Source organism: Danio rerio, chromosome 7, assembly GCF_049306965.1.
Source record: "Danio rerio strain Tuebingen ecotype United States chromosome 7, GRCz12tu, whole genome shotgun sequence".
Lineage (NCBI taxonomy): Eukaryota > Metazoa > Chordata > Actinopteri > Cypriniformes > Danionidae > Danio > Danio rerio.
Genome location: NC_133182.1, coordinates 35,475,657 through 35,491,774, shown reverse-complemented (window position 1 = coordinate 35,491,774; position 16,118 = coordinate 35,475,657). Strand labels below are relative to the sequence as shown.

The 16,118-nt window shown below is 37.6% G+C and overlaps 1 protein-coding gene across 2 annotated transcripts in view; it reads left to right on the top strand.

The window, feature by feature from the left end:
• The first annotated feature begins 522 nt into the window (after positions 1-522).
• The window catches only part of slc6a2 (solute carrier family 6 member 2), a 32,410-nt gene continuing 16,814 nt past the window's right edge, over positions 523-16,118 (top strand). The window contains exons 1-4 of one of the 2 annotated variants that reach the window (XM_689046.10): positions 523-1,245; positions 1,502-2,005; positions 3,026-3,157; positions 3,626-3,863. In XM_689046.10, coding sequence (XP_694138.3) covers positions 1,708-2,005; positions 3,026-3,157; positions 3,626-3,863 — 668 coding nt within the window. In that variant the 5' untranslated portion in view covers positions 523-1,245; positions 1,502-1,707. Of the gene's footprint in view, positions 1,355-1,501; positions 2,006-3,025; positions 3,158-3,625; positions 3,864-16,118 lie in introns of both variants that reach the window. The other variant, XM_009303350.4, reaches the window with a different exon arrangement.

The window sequence follows — 16,118 nt, the reverse complement described above, 5'->3', positions numbered from 1 at the left end:
AGTCTACGTCGGTTTCCTCCGTGTGCTCCGGTTTCTCCTACAGTCCAAAGACAAGGGCTATAGGTGAATTGGGTAAGCTAAATTGTCCGTAGTGTATGTATGTGTGTGAATGAGAGTTTGTGGGTGTTTGCCAGTGATGGGTTGCAACTGGAAGGGCATCCGCTGCATAAAAAACATTTGCTGGATAAGTTGATAGTTCATTCCGCTGTAGCGACTTCTGATTAATAAAGGCACTATGCTAAAAACAAAATGAATTAATGATATTTTTATATGACAATCCAGATTTCATGTTACCTGTTACTCTCTGTCTCTCTCTCTGTGAGTGTGACATCTACATTATTCTGAATGTGGGTTTTTGCTCCGTTTTTTATTCAAGTTATGAAAGTAGTACTATAAATGCTCATATTCTGTTGCACTAAACTATTTTGTTGATGTATTTAGATTAATTTCAAATGACAAAAAATGCCCTCAACAAATGTAACACAGTCAGAACGTCAACTGCATCCCATTGTTCTCATGGACACGCCTCCAAGTCGGAAACGAAAATCCCGACGTTCCCACGACTTTATGATGGCTTTCATGTCCGTTCAACTCTTAAAATCAAATTTCCCGACATGACTTACCCTAACGCACCATCCTGTTGTTGTTTCTTATTTTGTACACATCACCTGCAAATAACAAGTGTTTTGGCAAAAGTTCATTGTTAGCTATGACGGTGATAAAAGTTTCAGCTAATAATTTGCATTTATTTACAGAAAATTCTGTGCAAATTCTGCGCTTTTGGGTTAATTTCTGAAAAAGAAAAAAAAGAAAAACAGATTCTCTCCCAGGAATGTAACCACCGCTCACACGTACAGTGTGTTTTCAAAGTCGACTAGCAGATCTAGGTGAAATCATCCAAGTGCTTTGGAAAATCTGCGATAAACGTGCTAAAAAGTACTTGCAAGGTGCGTCGGCTTCATTTTCAAGTCCAGCGGTGGCGCAGCGCGTGTTTACCTCAGGATGAGTTTGGCATTCTGGGCGGAGGAGAAGCTTCCAAAAACATTATCAAGACGATGATGATGCTGGCGATGATGATCATATAGAAATATCACGTGTGAAGAAACTGCATGTTGGTTTAAATACTCACAGTTATAGCCTGCAGCTGGAAGGGAGGGGAGAGTAAAACTTCCAAGAGAAGCGTCAGTCTCTCATTTTCTGGATCAAGCAGGAGGGACGGATCATGGAGGGACCCCCTCATGACAAGTACAGAGTCATCTTTAAACATTACACTCTCGAAAAGCTACACTTTATGCAGACATGCACTGTTATTCCACGAAGTGCGTCCAGCGAACAATGCTGAGCGAATGACACTGTAAAGTTTTCTTCTCTTTGCTAACCGTGACTAAACGCTTTCGCAAATAGCCTACAGTAAATCGCTTTGCGCGCGCTTGGTTAAGAGTGCATGGGATGCTTGACTGCCCCACAGTAACAGTAAACTTTCATTTCTCCTTTCTTTCAGCTCATGAAAGCTTGGCAACACTCTCTACCTCACCGGGAGAGGAACTGCTGTAGCGTGTCTTGTTCATCATCATCTTCTTCATCATCCTCCTCAGCAGCAGCAGCATCATCATCATCAGCAGCAGCATCATCATCATCGTCAGCGCGAGCGGCACGCACTTCACTTGCTCCACATCCTCGGGGCCACGAGAGCGCCAGGGCGCAAAGATGAACATCCAAGTCCTGCCCGAGCACAAACTGTCCTCGGTGGCCCCGCTGAAACAGTTTAACGTGGAGAAAAAGGAAGTGGAGCTGATCCTGGTGAAGGAGCAGAATGGGGTCCAGTACACGAACTCCTCGGTCGTGGCCTCCCCGAGCTCCCGCGCCTGCACCTCTGCCTCCGGTGAAGAAATTGAGAGGGAGACCTGGGGCAAGAAAATGGACTTTCTGCTCTCTGTCATAGGCTTTGCTGTGGACCTGGCCAATGTGTGGAGGTTCCCCTACTTGTGTTACAAAAACGGTGGAGGTAAGCTTAATGCTATTGTTTATTTTGAGGGTTTCCCCATAGCTTATATGGCTACTTCTGATCTAACAATATGTAAATTAGCTTACTTAATTTATAATTATTTGTTGAAATAGATTGCAAACTTTTTTATTGCTTCTGAAAATTATTTAATTGCATTCTTTGTATAACATTGACACACTCTGTCTCAAACTTTTTTATATCATTCTATTCATCAATAATTTGAACAGGGTATTAATATATAAAGATGATATTAAAATAAAATAAAAAAGCAATTGTCAAACATACTAGAATTTATTTATCTTATTCATGCAAAAATTACATTTCAAATATTCAATGTATCCTTTTACTTGTGCAGCAGTAGAATGTATTTACTCCATAAAGTTTGTAGAGTTTTGTTCTAATGTTAAAAGAGCTAGTTTGAAGAGCTGTTAACAAACACCCAATTGAACAGCATTTCATGATGCCGCCTGAGTCCAGTCATTATGACTCGAATCACTCAATAATTTCGAACCAGTTGTTTCTATGAAAAAAATGTCAGTGTTAACAAACTCATTAGCCATCAGTGGGCTGTTGGGCTGTATTATTTGTATAACTTAGCATATTTTCGTATCTATCTTTGTGCAAAAATGCATTAAATGACTTATGCTTTTACATATTTTAGTATAATAGGCAACACATTGTCCACCATGAATGTTGAAGCTTCTTTTAACATAATAAACAAATTACCAATTCTAATATTAAAACTATAATATTGAAACCGGTGTGAACAAAAACAAATAGAGCAGTGTTTGGTAGATTTATGTTTTCATGTGTAGTTTTCATATTTTCCACATCTAAAAATATTACAAATAACACAAAGTGAGCGTTTAGAACTATGATTATGTTAAAATGATCTTAGATTGACCTTTTCACTACACAAGCAGTTACGATTGAGTGACTATTGTTCATCTGTTTATTCTTTGGCCTTCCATACGTAATCTGTCAGCATTTAAATGTTAAACTCTATAATGTGTCCCCCAGGTGCCTTTTTGATCCCATATGTTCTGTTCCTGTTTATTGCTGGGATGCCTCTGTTTTACATGGAACTTGCTCTGGGTCAGTATAACAGAGAGGGAGCAGCTACTCTTTGGAAAATCTGTCCTGTATTTAAAGGTATGTAGAAAATTGACTAAAGAGTAGTCACAAAGGATAAGAATTTGCAAATCACTGTGCGTTCAACAAATGTCAACTAGTTCATTTTGATATTTCACTACCAACAATCACCAAAGCAAAAATCCTTTTGGATGTCTCCTTTTTCAAAGTGACCAGGCAAACACGGTTAACACAATGACCCAACAAAAGCCAACAACTGTGCTTGTTGAGTCTGTGAACTAGGTTACACAGTGGGTCTGATGTGATCTGATGTAATTCATGGTTCAAGTCAAAGCTATCTGACAGTTTGTATCAGTAAATGAAATGGTATCAAATCAATAACAAGTTTTAATTATGTGCCGCAAGGCTCAGTTCTAGGACTGCTGCTTTGACTTTGAAGTCATTACACATACTTTTAACTTCACATATTAAAACAAACAGACCTAAATTAAGTTTAAAAATATATATTTTTCTCACTTTTCTCCTCAGGTGTTGGCTACACAGTGATTGTCATAGCACTCTATGTTGGCTTTTACTACAATGTTATTATAGCATGGTCACTGTATTACTTATACGCTTCACTGACGAGTGAGCTGCCCTGGCTTCACTGTAACAACCCGTGGAACAGCCCCAACTGCACAGAGCCAAAGGACATCAATGGCACCGTCTTGGGTAATGGAACATCCTATGCCAAGTACAAGAACACACCGGCCGCAGAGTTCTACGAGTGAGTCTTAAATTTATTTTCATCATTGTCTTTTGCAGTTTAAACTTTGTTTTGGTGGCCCCTTTAGACATTCATACTAAACTTTGTCCTGCTGAGTTTAGCTCCAAGTTTCTACAACACAACTGCCAGAAGGTTTCTTGTATATGTAGTAAGAGCTTGATTAGCTGGTTCAGATGTGTTTGATTAGGGTTGGAGCTAAACTCTCCAGGACAACGACTCTCCAGGGCCGAGTTTGGGCACCCCTGCTGTAGACTGTAGGTAGAATAAGCTGACATGTGCTTGCAGAAATGCTTATGGTATAATGTCTTTTGGGCAAGCCTCAAATTAAGTATTATCAGATATTAAGCACTAATATTCTACGGTCTGCTGGTTGATATGTATGACCAAATTTATTTCTAGCCCATAGAATGTCTGAAAGGCACAATCAAAATAATATCAAATTAAAAAATGTTTCTTAACGAATCTGTAGTATGTTATTGTAGCAGTTTATTTACAGAAGTGTCATAAAATATGTCTGGGAATGCAAAGATTTAGCTGTGAAGCAATATCAGTATCAGTTAAAATAATTCATGCTGAGAGTGGATTTAATGGACTGCAGTCAGCAAAAGACTTGCAAGAGGGATTTTTATTAAACAGTCCCGTACTGTATGTGAGTGTTGTAAAACTTTTTTAAAAAGTACATCTCCAAGAACAAAATCTGTAATGGGTTAATAGCTGTTTTACTTTGCTTTGTCTGTGATTTGTGTCAACATTGTTCCAGTTTGTCATCTACCAGTCGCTTGCCGCTTCCTGTGGTCTTACTGATATGACATGAAATGAAACTATCACTCTCTTATCACCATTTTCCATTCAGTCTTGCATTGCATTGTGCATGTAATGTTGCTCATGGCTGGCACAAAGCATGGCAAGTCTGCACAGTATCATCTGCGTAACTGTGTGTGTATGTGTAAGATCAGGAAAACATTCTAATGGATGTTGAGGATTTCTTTTGGATAAGACAGGAAAAGATGAAAAACACATTTCAGACCTGGCTGTGACTTTACCTCTGTCGGGATGTGTCGAGGAGATTCATGCATTTATCATCACTGTTAGTCAGCTATGTTTTAAAACTCCCAGACAGAAGATGCGAATGAGTAAGGAGCAGTCATTGGAATAAGATAGTTGGCTTTATTGATATCACAGAGAAATAACACGAAAAATACATTAATCTGCATTCGTCTAAGAATGTTACCATATTTTTGTAGTTATTTCTGGTTAAAGGCCTTTGAGGAAATAGTTTATAGAAGTTAAAGTTCTTCTGCATTGTTTACTTATGCTCATGTCCTTCTTTCTTCTGCGGAACACTTTTTTCTTGTCTTTTCTTTTTTTTTTTTTGCCTATAGAATGGGTATATCTATCCAAAAGTCTTTAATTTATTTATGTGTGTGTGTTCTGCAGAAGAAAGTCATATAGCTTTGGAATGTCATGATGGTAAGTAAATGATGAACAGAATTGTGTTTTTGTCCAAGATGTCCCTTTAAGTCATCCAGGTATATTTTGTACTCTGTTGACATTCTAAGGTAGAAGTTGATCATATGCAAACACTTTTGCTGTGGTTTTCAAAAATAGGTCATTATCACTGAAACTTGTATGCAGCACTCAAACTCAGAAACTCCTGCCTACAGTCTGTGACGCGTGTCAGGCTATGTTTAAACTCTTGATGTAGACTGAAAGAAAGGCAGTCACTTGCACTTCAAAGAAAAGCAGTGCTTTTCCGTGTTTAATGGAAAATTTGGCTCCTCACGTTAGGGGAAACCAAAAGAATGCATGATGGAACAATAAAGAACCCACAGCACTTGTTGATTTGTTAACAACCGGTGATGGGCAAAATCGTGATGCACGTCATCAAAGTTTAGTGAGTTCTCCTCTAATAATTTCTTCAATTTATTGCGCAAATCATATTCAGAAATCTTTCGAAGAGAGAAATCTCTTTGATGTAGATTATAGCGATTGTTCACCCAAAAATGTGCTGTTGATTTACGAATGCTCGGGCCATTCAAGGTGAACAGTGATTGTTTTTCCTTCAGTAGATCATTATAGAAGATGTTTAGCTGAAAATGTGGTTCTTGGTGATTTATCAAATGCAAATGTTTCTGGTACTTTGAGAATCAAAAGGCATCAGTGTTTCCCCTTGGATATTTGATACCTATTGACTGATTTTACAGTGTCTTTTCTCAAAATTTGCAGCAATATTTGTAACAGATAAAGACTGGGACTAGATTATTGGGAGATAATATTATCTTAGGAGACAAGTATAGGCAGCACGGTGGCGCAGAATGTAGCACAATCGCTTCACAGTAAGCAGGTTGCTGGTTCGAAGCTCGGCTGGGTCAGTTAGTGTTTCTGGGTGGAGTTTACATGTTCCCCTTGTGTTCATATGGGTTTCCTCCAGGTGCTCCGGTTTCCCCCACAGTCCAAAGACATGTGCATTAGGTGAATCGGGTAAGCAAAAATTGTCCGTAGTGTATGTGTGTGAATTAGTGTGTTTTCTAGTGATGGGTTGAAGCTGGAAGGGTATCCACTGCGTAAAACATGTGCTGGATAAGTTGGTGGTTCATTCTGCTGTGGCGACCCCAGATTAATAAAGGGACTAAGCTGAAAAGAAAATGAATGAATAAATTAATGACATAAGTAAAACTGAGCTACTTTTTGTTCTGTATTCTCAGTATAAATCAAATGAGCCATTAAACGTTGGATGTAGTCTAAAATAAAATAAAAAAAAATCAGAGCACACCTTTTCTCTCATGTTTAGCTCAGATTACAATGAAACAAATGTTTGAAAATAAATATTAGTCTTCACGTTATTTGACAGCACATAGTGATTGTGGTGTGTGTTTATGTGTGAGAGAGAGAGAGAGAGAGAGAGTACACTCATGAAGACAGATGTGCATCTCTTGCAACTGTTAGGAGTTTTGTGAATAATACAACTAAATAAATAAAGAAGGCGGTGCAGTGGCACAGTGGGTAGCGCTGTCACCTTAAAGCAAAAAGGTCTCTGGTTCGAGCCTCGGCGGGGTCAGTTGGCATTTCTGTATGGAGTTTGCATGTTCTCCATGTGTTGGGGTGGGTTTTTTTCCGGGTGCTCTGGTTTCCCCCACAGTCCAAACACATGCGGTATAAATGATTTGGGTAAGCTAAATTGTCAGTAGTGTATGTGTGTGAATGAAAGTGTATGGCTGTTTCCCAGTGATAAGTTGTAGCTGGAAGGGCATCCGCTGAGTAAAACTTATGCTGGATAAGTTGGCCGTTCATTCTGCTGTGGATTAATAAAGGGACTTAGCCGAAAAGAAAATGAATGAATGAAAGACAACATAAATAGCCTAGTTGAACATGCTCTGGCTGAATGCGAATTGCGATAACATCACACGACATGAGCCACACATTGGATGCAATGTGCAACACCGCACCTAAAAGCAGGATTTATTTACTTTTGCCTGACTCTGCAGATAATTTTTCGATTTTAATCTGGTTGACGCAACATATTTTATGTGAGTTTACTTACCTGTGTAAATGAGAGCAGAATCCCACCACATGCAATATACAGGGCAACCTCTAAGATAAAGACAGGGGTAACACTGAATATATACAGGCAAAACATTACTTAACAGCTCATTATACATTCAGATCTTTTGAATGGAAAGCATAGGTCTGTGCAAGGAACTCAATTCAGCAAAAGATCCTGACTGTGTTCAAGACAGTCTGGATTGTGACGGGCTCGTCTCATAAGGATGTGTTGTTGATGTGATGTATGCAGCGAAACATTTGTAATCTGTAAAATCTAATCTTTTTATATAGGTTGCAGAGCATGTGAATGTGTTTGTCGTGGATGAAATATTGTAAACAAAGTTCTAAATAAAATTATTCACTTTATATGACCCATGAACCACGGGTATTAAACGGTTAGTTCACTGTAAAAATGAAAGTTATCCCATTCTTTACTCACCCTCAAGGCATCCTAAGTATATATGACTTTATTATTTCAGTTATAAAGAAATATTTTTAATTATATTTGGCTTTTGTCCTTTCATAATAAAAAGTGCTTTCTATGGCTCTGGGAGGGGGAATGAGGGGGTTTCTTAAAAACAGTCAATCTATGTGTTTTTGTTAAATTTATCTTTACTTCACTTCTGCGTTAATTTCAGCATTAAAAGTTTTAAATAGGGATATATTTTCTTACAAAAACACATCAATTCATTACAGGATACCTTTATTCATCCCCCAGAGCCATATGAGACACTGTTTTATTATGGATGGATGCGGTTTATAGGGCTTTTGGACTGCTGATAAAAACAGCCGCCCAATGCCATTGTAGAGCAGCAAAAGCCAAACATGATTTCCACATGCAGTGCCTCTGACAGGATTCGATTGAAAGAATAAAGACATATGCATCTAGGATGCCTTAAGAGGAATAAATCATGGGATAATACAATTTTTTTGGGTGAACTACCCCTTTAATTTGATTTTCCCTGTATGTTTTTTTTGACTCATAAGAGAGTGTTGGTAGGCGTTGACTTACATTTGATCACCAAAGAATAGTTTCAGCTAAACAAATTTACTTCAGTGTTCAGTGTTGAAGATTAAAAACCACCTACATCTTCGATGACTTGGATGAGGGTAAATAAATTAGCAGAAGATGTTCATTTTGTTCATTATCACTTCAAGTGTAAGAAAAGTGACCTATTGAGAATTTAGATGCTTAATCAACGAAGTACCCTGGATAACATCACACATATTGTATTTACATTGTATTGACAATTTATTAACAGCATTGGTGTTCGTCAATATATCTTTCTCTTATATGGGACTTAATATATTTGAATTCCTCCAACCCTTAACTCATTTGTTTTCGTTCCTGGTGATCTACCACTTGTATTCTCCGCTTGTCTTGTTCTCGCTGTCTGTTTGGCTGTTTCTCTCACTTTCTCTCTGCTCTTACTCTCGTTTGGACTGGTTTCCCACCCGGCAGTGCTTTGAAGTGTCATTTCCCCAGCTGTCTTCAGTGTGTGAGTGGATGTGGAAAGCTGTCATTTCCTCTGATTTTCCCCCTCATGCAGCTCTATTATAATAGTTTTCGGCCACCAGTAATCCTGCCACCGTGGAACAGCACACGGGGCACTAGAGAATATTCATTACTGTCACACATACAGCAGACACATACATGCTCAGCAGGTGTGCCATACACTGAATATTAGATTACGCCGTGTGTTGCTCAGAATAGCCAAAAATGACAGGGAGCGGTCCAAACCAATCTCAGAAATATGGTGTTGAACCAGCAGCTGTCAGTCCAGACGCCCTTGATAAAACCCAGTCAGGCTCATTGGTCTTACATGCCATGCAGCTTTCTAAAACAACCGACAGCCAGACAAAAGCAAAATATGACAAGCTCAACAAAGCATATTTCATCATCTAGCGTGCCACCCACTTTCCTTTGACTACACTGTCTCTGCCAATCTTGACATGTTCGAGTCAATCACTGTTTGTTGAGAATAATGAGCCGTTACTGCTCCATTGTATTGTTTTACACAGCGGGTGTCCGAAATCTAATTATTCCGTCATTACTGAAATCTTGTTACATCACAAACGGTCTCAGATTTAACACCAGACTGATGTCATGAAGACAGATATTGTGGATTTTGGAGGTAGAAATATAATCATTTGGAAAGCCAAAACAAAGATTGTGACCACTTTATTGCTGTATGTCTTTAATGTAATAAATTAAACAAGCAAATAAATGTGAAATCTTAGAATGTAGATTCAATATTAGAAGGTTGTTTGATTATTTTACTAATTTATTATCATTGAGGATGCCAAAACAAGGTTTTTGACGACTTGGCTATGTCTTTTTTATAAACAAGCAATAAAAAATGTAATGAAATGAATCGTAAGTTCAATATTAGTTGTTTGATTAATGTTGTCTTTTTTATGTTTATACACATGCAGTTGAGTCAGAATTCTTTAAAATAGCATACACTTTATTTTGATGGTCCATTTGAGTATCAGTAGACTGTCTGCTTAATGTCTGTTGATACTGCTTCTTCAGCAGATATTTAACTGACGATAGGAAACTTTGCAAGTACATGTCAACTTACACTAATCCTAACCCCAACCCTAACTCCAACCTAACAGTCAATCTAATGATAATTAGTTGGCATGTAGATGCAATGTAACTTAAATTTAACAAACAGGCCATCATTATAAAGTGTGACCCATGTTTGTTTTTAATTTAACACAAAAAGTAAAAGGAAGGAAATGTTAAAAATAGATAAACATTATTGAACTCTTGTCAGCCAGAGGGGTTCATAACCACGACAAATTTTAGTTTTACAAACAAGTGTAGGACATTCTGTTGCATGTTATTAAAACAAATATAAAGTTAAGCAAGCTGTGATGAGACCCCGCGTGCCATCAAAGTTCTGGTTTGCGGCCACTTTCTGGCAAAGAGAACATAGCTGAGGATATGTTGAAATCAAAGGTGTTTGGATTTCATTTGGCCAGACAGGACATCAGATGAACTAAGAGCTCTAGAGGGAATGTTTGCCAAGATACTCGCCAATCTAATGCAATTATTCAATTAGAGGAGGCTGTGCTCGCATCTGTCCTGACCCAACCAGCTGAAACCCCAGATCTACTGCCACAAAAACCAAAAAGTGCTTATGTCTGTTTCTGGAATTAGAAAGACTATCCTGGTGTCTCTGTGTTTTGCTATACATGTGTTTTTGGACTATATAGAAGACAATAATCTGGCAGTTTTTTCATTTTTAGATAACAAAGCATGGGAAACCTAAAACTGGCAGCTTGAAAAAGCAAGTGAACACTTAGGCTCCCAAAAAACAAAACAAAGGTGGCCTTATTACTTTTATATTTTGAGCTTTTATTACACCTGTCATATATTTGCACTAGACAATTGATGCCTGTTTAATGTGTATTAGATTTCTCGGAAAAGTTTGACATAAATATTGGCAAGAGATGACTTAGAAACACCCTAATGCTCTGACGAATACCCAAATTATAACCTTTTTACACGTTTTACAAAGAGTTTTTACGTTAACATATGCACATAGTCAAACACAAGTTTTAAAATAATATTAAATTTGATTGCATTTGCAAACAAAGACATTTGACACATACATGTAAGAACTAAAAATGTATCCCTCTCCAGTGTCTGTGCTTTAATCACCTAAGTTATGATCAGTTAAATTGTATATAGTTTAAATAGTTTAAGATGTATTTATAGTTAACCCTCTTCGGTGTCTGTGCTTTATTTTTCTAAGTTATTGTCATTTATTCATTCATTCATTTTCTTTTCGGCTTAGTCCCTTTATTAATCTGGGGTCACCACAGTGGGATGAGCCACCAACTTATCCAGCACGTTTTTATGCATTGGATGCCCTTCCAGCCGCAACCCATCTCTGGGAAACATCCACACACACTCATTCACACTCATACACTATGGACAATTTAGCTTACCCAATTCACCTCTACTCCATGTCTTTGGACTGTGGAGGAAACCGGAGCACCCAGGGGAAACACACGCGAACGCGGAAAGAACATGCAAACTCCACACAGCAATGCCAACTGACCCAGCCGAGGCTTGAACCAGCAACCTTCTTGCTGTGAGGCGACAGCACTACCTACTGCACCACTGCGTCGCCCAGTTGTTATGATCATTTCAATTGTATATAGTTTAAATAGCTTAAGATATAGTTATAGGTATAATTTAATTCAATAACACAATTATTATATAGCTTACTCTAAAAACATCCTAAGCCAAATTTCTTTATACGTTTGAAGTCAAATAAAAAATAGGTGTACCTAGAATACTAAGTAGTAAAGGATTTAAGTAAAAAACTATTATGTAGATTTTTTTTTGTTCTCATCCACAGTATTTGATAGCATAACTACTGTACACAACAAAGATAATGAGGTTCCTAACCAAATACAGACCTCAATACTCGGTAAGCAAAACCAAACGACACTGTACTTAAGTGTCCATTTACAATACTCTTGCATGTGTAATGCTTAACTTTGTCTTACCTATCATGATTTTAAATCCAATTCACGTTTATTTCTCTAGCACATTACAATGTAAATTGTGTCAAATTAGCTTAACACAAATGAAGGCAAGAGAATAAAAGCCAAAATATTTCAAACTGTGGTACATTCCAGCAATTCATACAGGGATGAGAGTAGTGTAGAATGCTGGTGTAGTTCTAGTTAAATTGAAACGGCTTCAGTTCAGTTTAGAATAAATGTCACTCTTGTAGTTCATTGCGTAAGTGTTAATAAAAGGCATAACCCCATGCAGGGATGTTGTTTTTGGCTTTTGTAACTTGAATTATAAAGCAGCATATTGGCTCAGTGGGTAGCAAAAAGGTCACCGGTTCGAGTTCCGATTGGGCCAGGAGCTCTTTATGTGCAATGTTTGCGTTTTCTCCCTGTGATTGAGTGGGTTTGCGCCAGGTGCTCGGGGTTCTAGAAAACTCACGACTACACAATGTTTTTTTAAATTATCTGCATTTACACAGATTCATGTTAACATCCAAAAACCCATTATTACATATGCCACACCTGTTTTTGTCACTGTCCAACTAACTAACTGCATGATTTTGTTAGCTCACATTGCTACTTTTGTAGTGAACAATTCATCTGTGAATGTCATTTAAGAAAAAAAGTTTGCTCTTCTATTCGTTATTGAAATCTGGGAATGCATTTTCTGTTTGTTTTCAGTTAAATTATCAGTGGCTTGATTTTGAGGTAATGAGCGTGGCTAACATATTTAATCATGCTGCTCCAACTGTCAGTTTTGACAACAAACAGAAATGGTGAGGAGGAGGTGTCTGTTAGGTTGTAATAACTCTTCACAAACCCTTTTCCCGATCTCTCTGAATGAAATGTCTACTTTGCTACATCCATTCAGCTTGCAGTAGAAAAAACAAGCCACGCCTACTGCTGTGTCATGTAATATTCAGTTTCTCTAGGAACTGTGTCACAATACGAAATAAAATAACGGTCGCAGCTTCCAGTTCATGGTGACTTTAAGTAAACAGTACCTGTAGGAAAGTGACAATGTGTCATTAGCACCTCGGTGCTCATGTCTATGTATAATGTGCTATGTGTGTAAGATTTGTCTCCGCTTTAGGTTGTGATGTGCACACTCTGCTGATGAAGTGTAAGGAAATACTTAAACACGAACACTACCCAGTACTCCACTACTGTTGTGTATGTTTATTTGCGCTTGCTTTTAATTTACACTTCGCTAACACATGTATGAGATTGTTTTAAAGACTTCGTTTTTTGGTGTTTACATGTACACGATAATGGTGACATCTTCAAAAATGTCCACTTTGATTCTTCCACTTTTGAAATGTGTGTATTTTCAGTCCCAAAAACATTGTCCTGTAAACAAACAGGCAAACATATAAAAAGTTGTCAGTTTTTGGCTTAAAACTGATTGTTTGGGTGTTTCCCACACAGAGGGTTCATGAAGTAATGGGCAGGGTTGCGGCAGGATGGGCATCCATTGGTAAAACCTATGCGTAATTGGTGGCTCATTCTACTGTGGTGACCCTCGATAAAGAGGAGAATAAGCCAATGGGAAGTGATTGAGTAAATAGACTTGAGTTATAGGATCGTTCTCACTGTATTCTAATTGGCTTCTTCACACAGAGATTGTGTTTTGTTTATTTTTTTGCAAAATGAGTGACCTGCTCAATTATGTCATCTCTTGGTAATTGAAATAATTGTGATATTATTGTAGAAAACAAGCGTTATCACAATCTTGATAAAATGTGAGTGAGATCATTTGTCAAAGTATTTTTTTTTTCACACAGCCTGACCTAAACAAGATTTGTATTTGCAAAGTGTAAGTAAATAAAGAGCCAGGGGTCAGATGAAATGTCACAGAGAGTGGATTAAAGGTCAAGCTGTAGTGGGACAGGTGGGTTGACAGGTCCCAGCGTGATGTTATTGGCAATGGTGACGCAAATTGGAGACTTCAAACAATTTGAACGAACGGACAGGGATTGGCCCGTCTCCCGTCTTTTGAGCCCTGAGGGTTTGCCTGGCTTTCCTTTTCCTCATTAACTCAGCCATGACGGCTCCATGATCTATGTTTCTGTAGACCTCACACTCACGTTTATTCCCTCATGCCCAGTGCATGACAAAAAATCTTGCTTGATGAGAAAATTCTCAAGCTCTCTCCAACTTCAAGACAAGTGTCTTAGCTTTGAATGTTGTGAATTCAAGCTTTTGCATCTCCTTTATAGATTTTGATTCACTTTTTATGCCATCAAATGAAGCTTTTATTAAAAGTAAGAGTAACCACCATAAGATTAATGTTCTGGATCTTCAATCTTGTTTTAAAGTTTTTCAAGCCTGCAGCATTGGCTTTAGCTCTTTGAGAAGGAAAGGCAACAGCAATGTCCTGGCAGTGCTATAGGGGTTTGTTTATAATGTAAGAACAATGGCCTGTACTGTTTCTCCTCTTTGAACCTCACTGGGAGGTGCAGCACAGGAATCATTTAGATCACATTCTACTGAGACTCTTTTCATGGGGTGGTTCCAGATATTTTGCTTGAAACCAGTAATAATATTCATCATTGGATGGTTGAGAAATCTTTGGTCTTAACCATTATTCACCTTTTTTATTTGTGCAGCCATAAAAAAAATGCTGGAAACATAGATCATTCCTCTTGGGGAGCAAGAACCTAACGATTTATTGGTAATTTATGAGCTGGCAAATCTTTTAAAACAACTGACGCAGCATGATGTGGGAAACAAATTGGGATTATGTGTGTAATGGTTTGGTGTTATATTCTTTGGAATGGTTTTGTGTGTTTTCATTTTCTGGATACTTGTGGTTCTACCTGGTTTCTCGTTTCCTTGTGGTATTTATATTATATATAGATATATTAGATATATTATGTGAGGAGCTTAGTTAATTTTGTTTCTGTTTAGGCTGGCCGATAATATGATGTTGATTCTTTTCCATTTGATAAAATGATAGCACATGTTCGATGCCTCAAAGTGCCATCCACATTTACTTTTAAAATGAAAATTGTTCTCAGGCTCCTTTGTTTAGCTTCAGTAATTTCACTTTAATGGCAAAGAATATGTTATTTTTATTGTATTTAAAGTGAAATAACTGAACAAAAACACCCTTCCATTAACTTGTAAATAAACAGAGATCCCACACTCATAGTTATAACTATCAACACTGACTATCAAGTTTTTTTTTTTTTATCATAATTGTGTTTTTCAGCCCTACTTTTGGTATTACATCAATATACACACTGCATTTGGATCCACTGCTCCTTTGTTTCTAAATTCTTTTTGTTACAGTAGTGAAAGCCAAATGTTAGGCAATGTCCAGTCAAACCTGCCACTTAAAAATGGTCCTCTCTATTTGAAATGCTCATGAATCGGTTTTCTTCGAATCTATAAAGGTTTCTGTGAATTTTAGGATGATGTTAGCATGTAATAAACATCAGGTCCGAGAGGAGTATCTAGAGGAAACAGCCGTTAAAGGAGAGCGAGAGCAAGCATAACATATAAAGCACATGAAAGCTTGTAAGAATGTGCTGTAAAAACAAGAGTTCCCTAGATGGGGATGGTGTGGACTAAATTCTTTGTAGCTATACAATCATTACAGGCTTTATCATACTTTGACTTAGGAGAACATCCCTTTCTGTTTGATACATGGGACAGTGATAATTGTAATCCCTTTTCCAAGTATCGTACGAGCAGTGACATCAAGCTACAAAACTACTCCTACATAGTGGTTTATGTAGGAGTAATGTATGTTTTGGTTTATGAGGTTTCCCACAATCCTGCATAGCGGATGTGGCTTATATAGTGGTGGACAGTAACTAGGTTTTTACTTCACTACTGTACATTTTTCTAGGTATCTGCTGTTTATCCGAGTATTTTTTCAGAAAGGTTTTGCTTTTATTTCACTAAAATCAAAAACAAAACATTGTACTTTTCACTCTACTACATTTCCTTGATATAGTTGAGTAAAAAGTTATTTTGAAGGGGAGATTTCATCATATGCTCAGAGATGCGATAGTAGTGTTTGATAGGTGAATGAGCTGAATTTTGTTGGTTAACCTGGTAAGTTGGTTCACAAATTGCATTGAACAATTAATTCATGATTTGGAGTGATCTGACCACATCTGTTCTCAACCCAACAACTCTCTGATTCAAATGATCCATTCA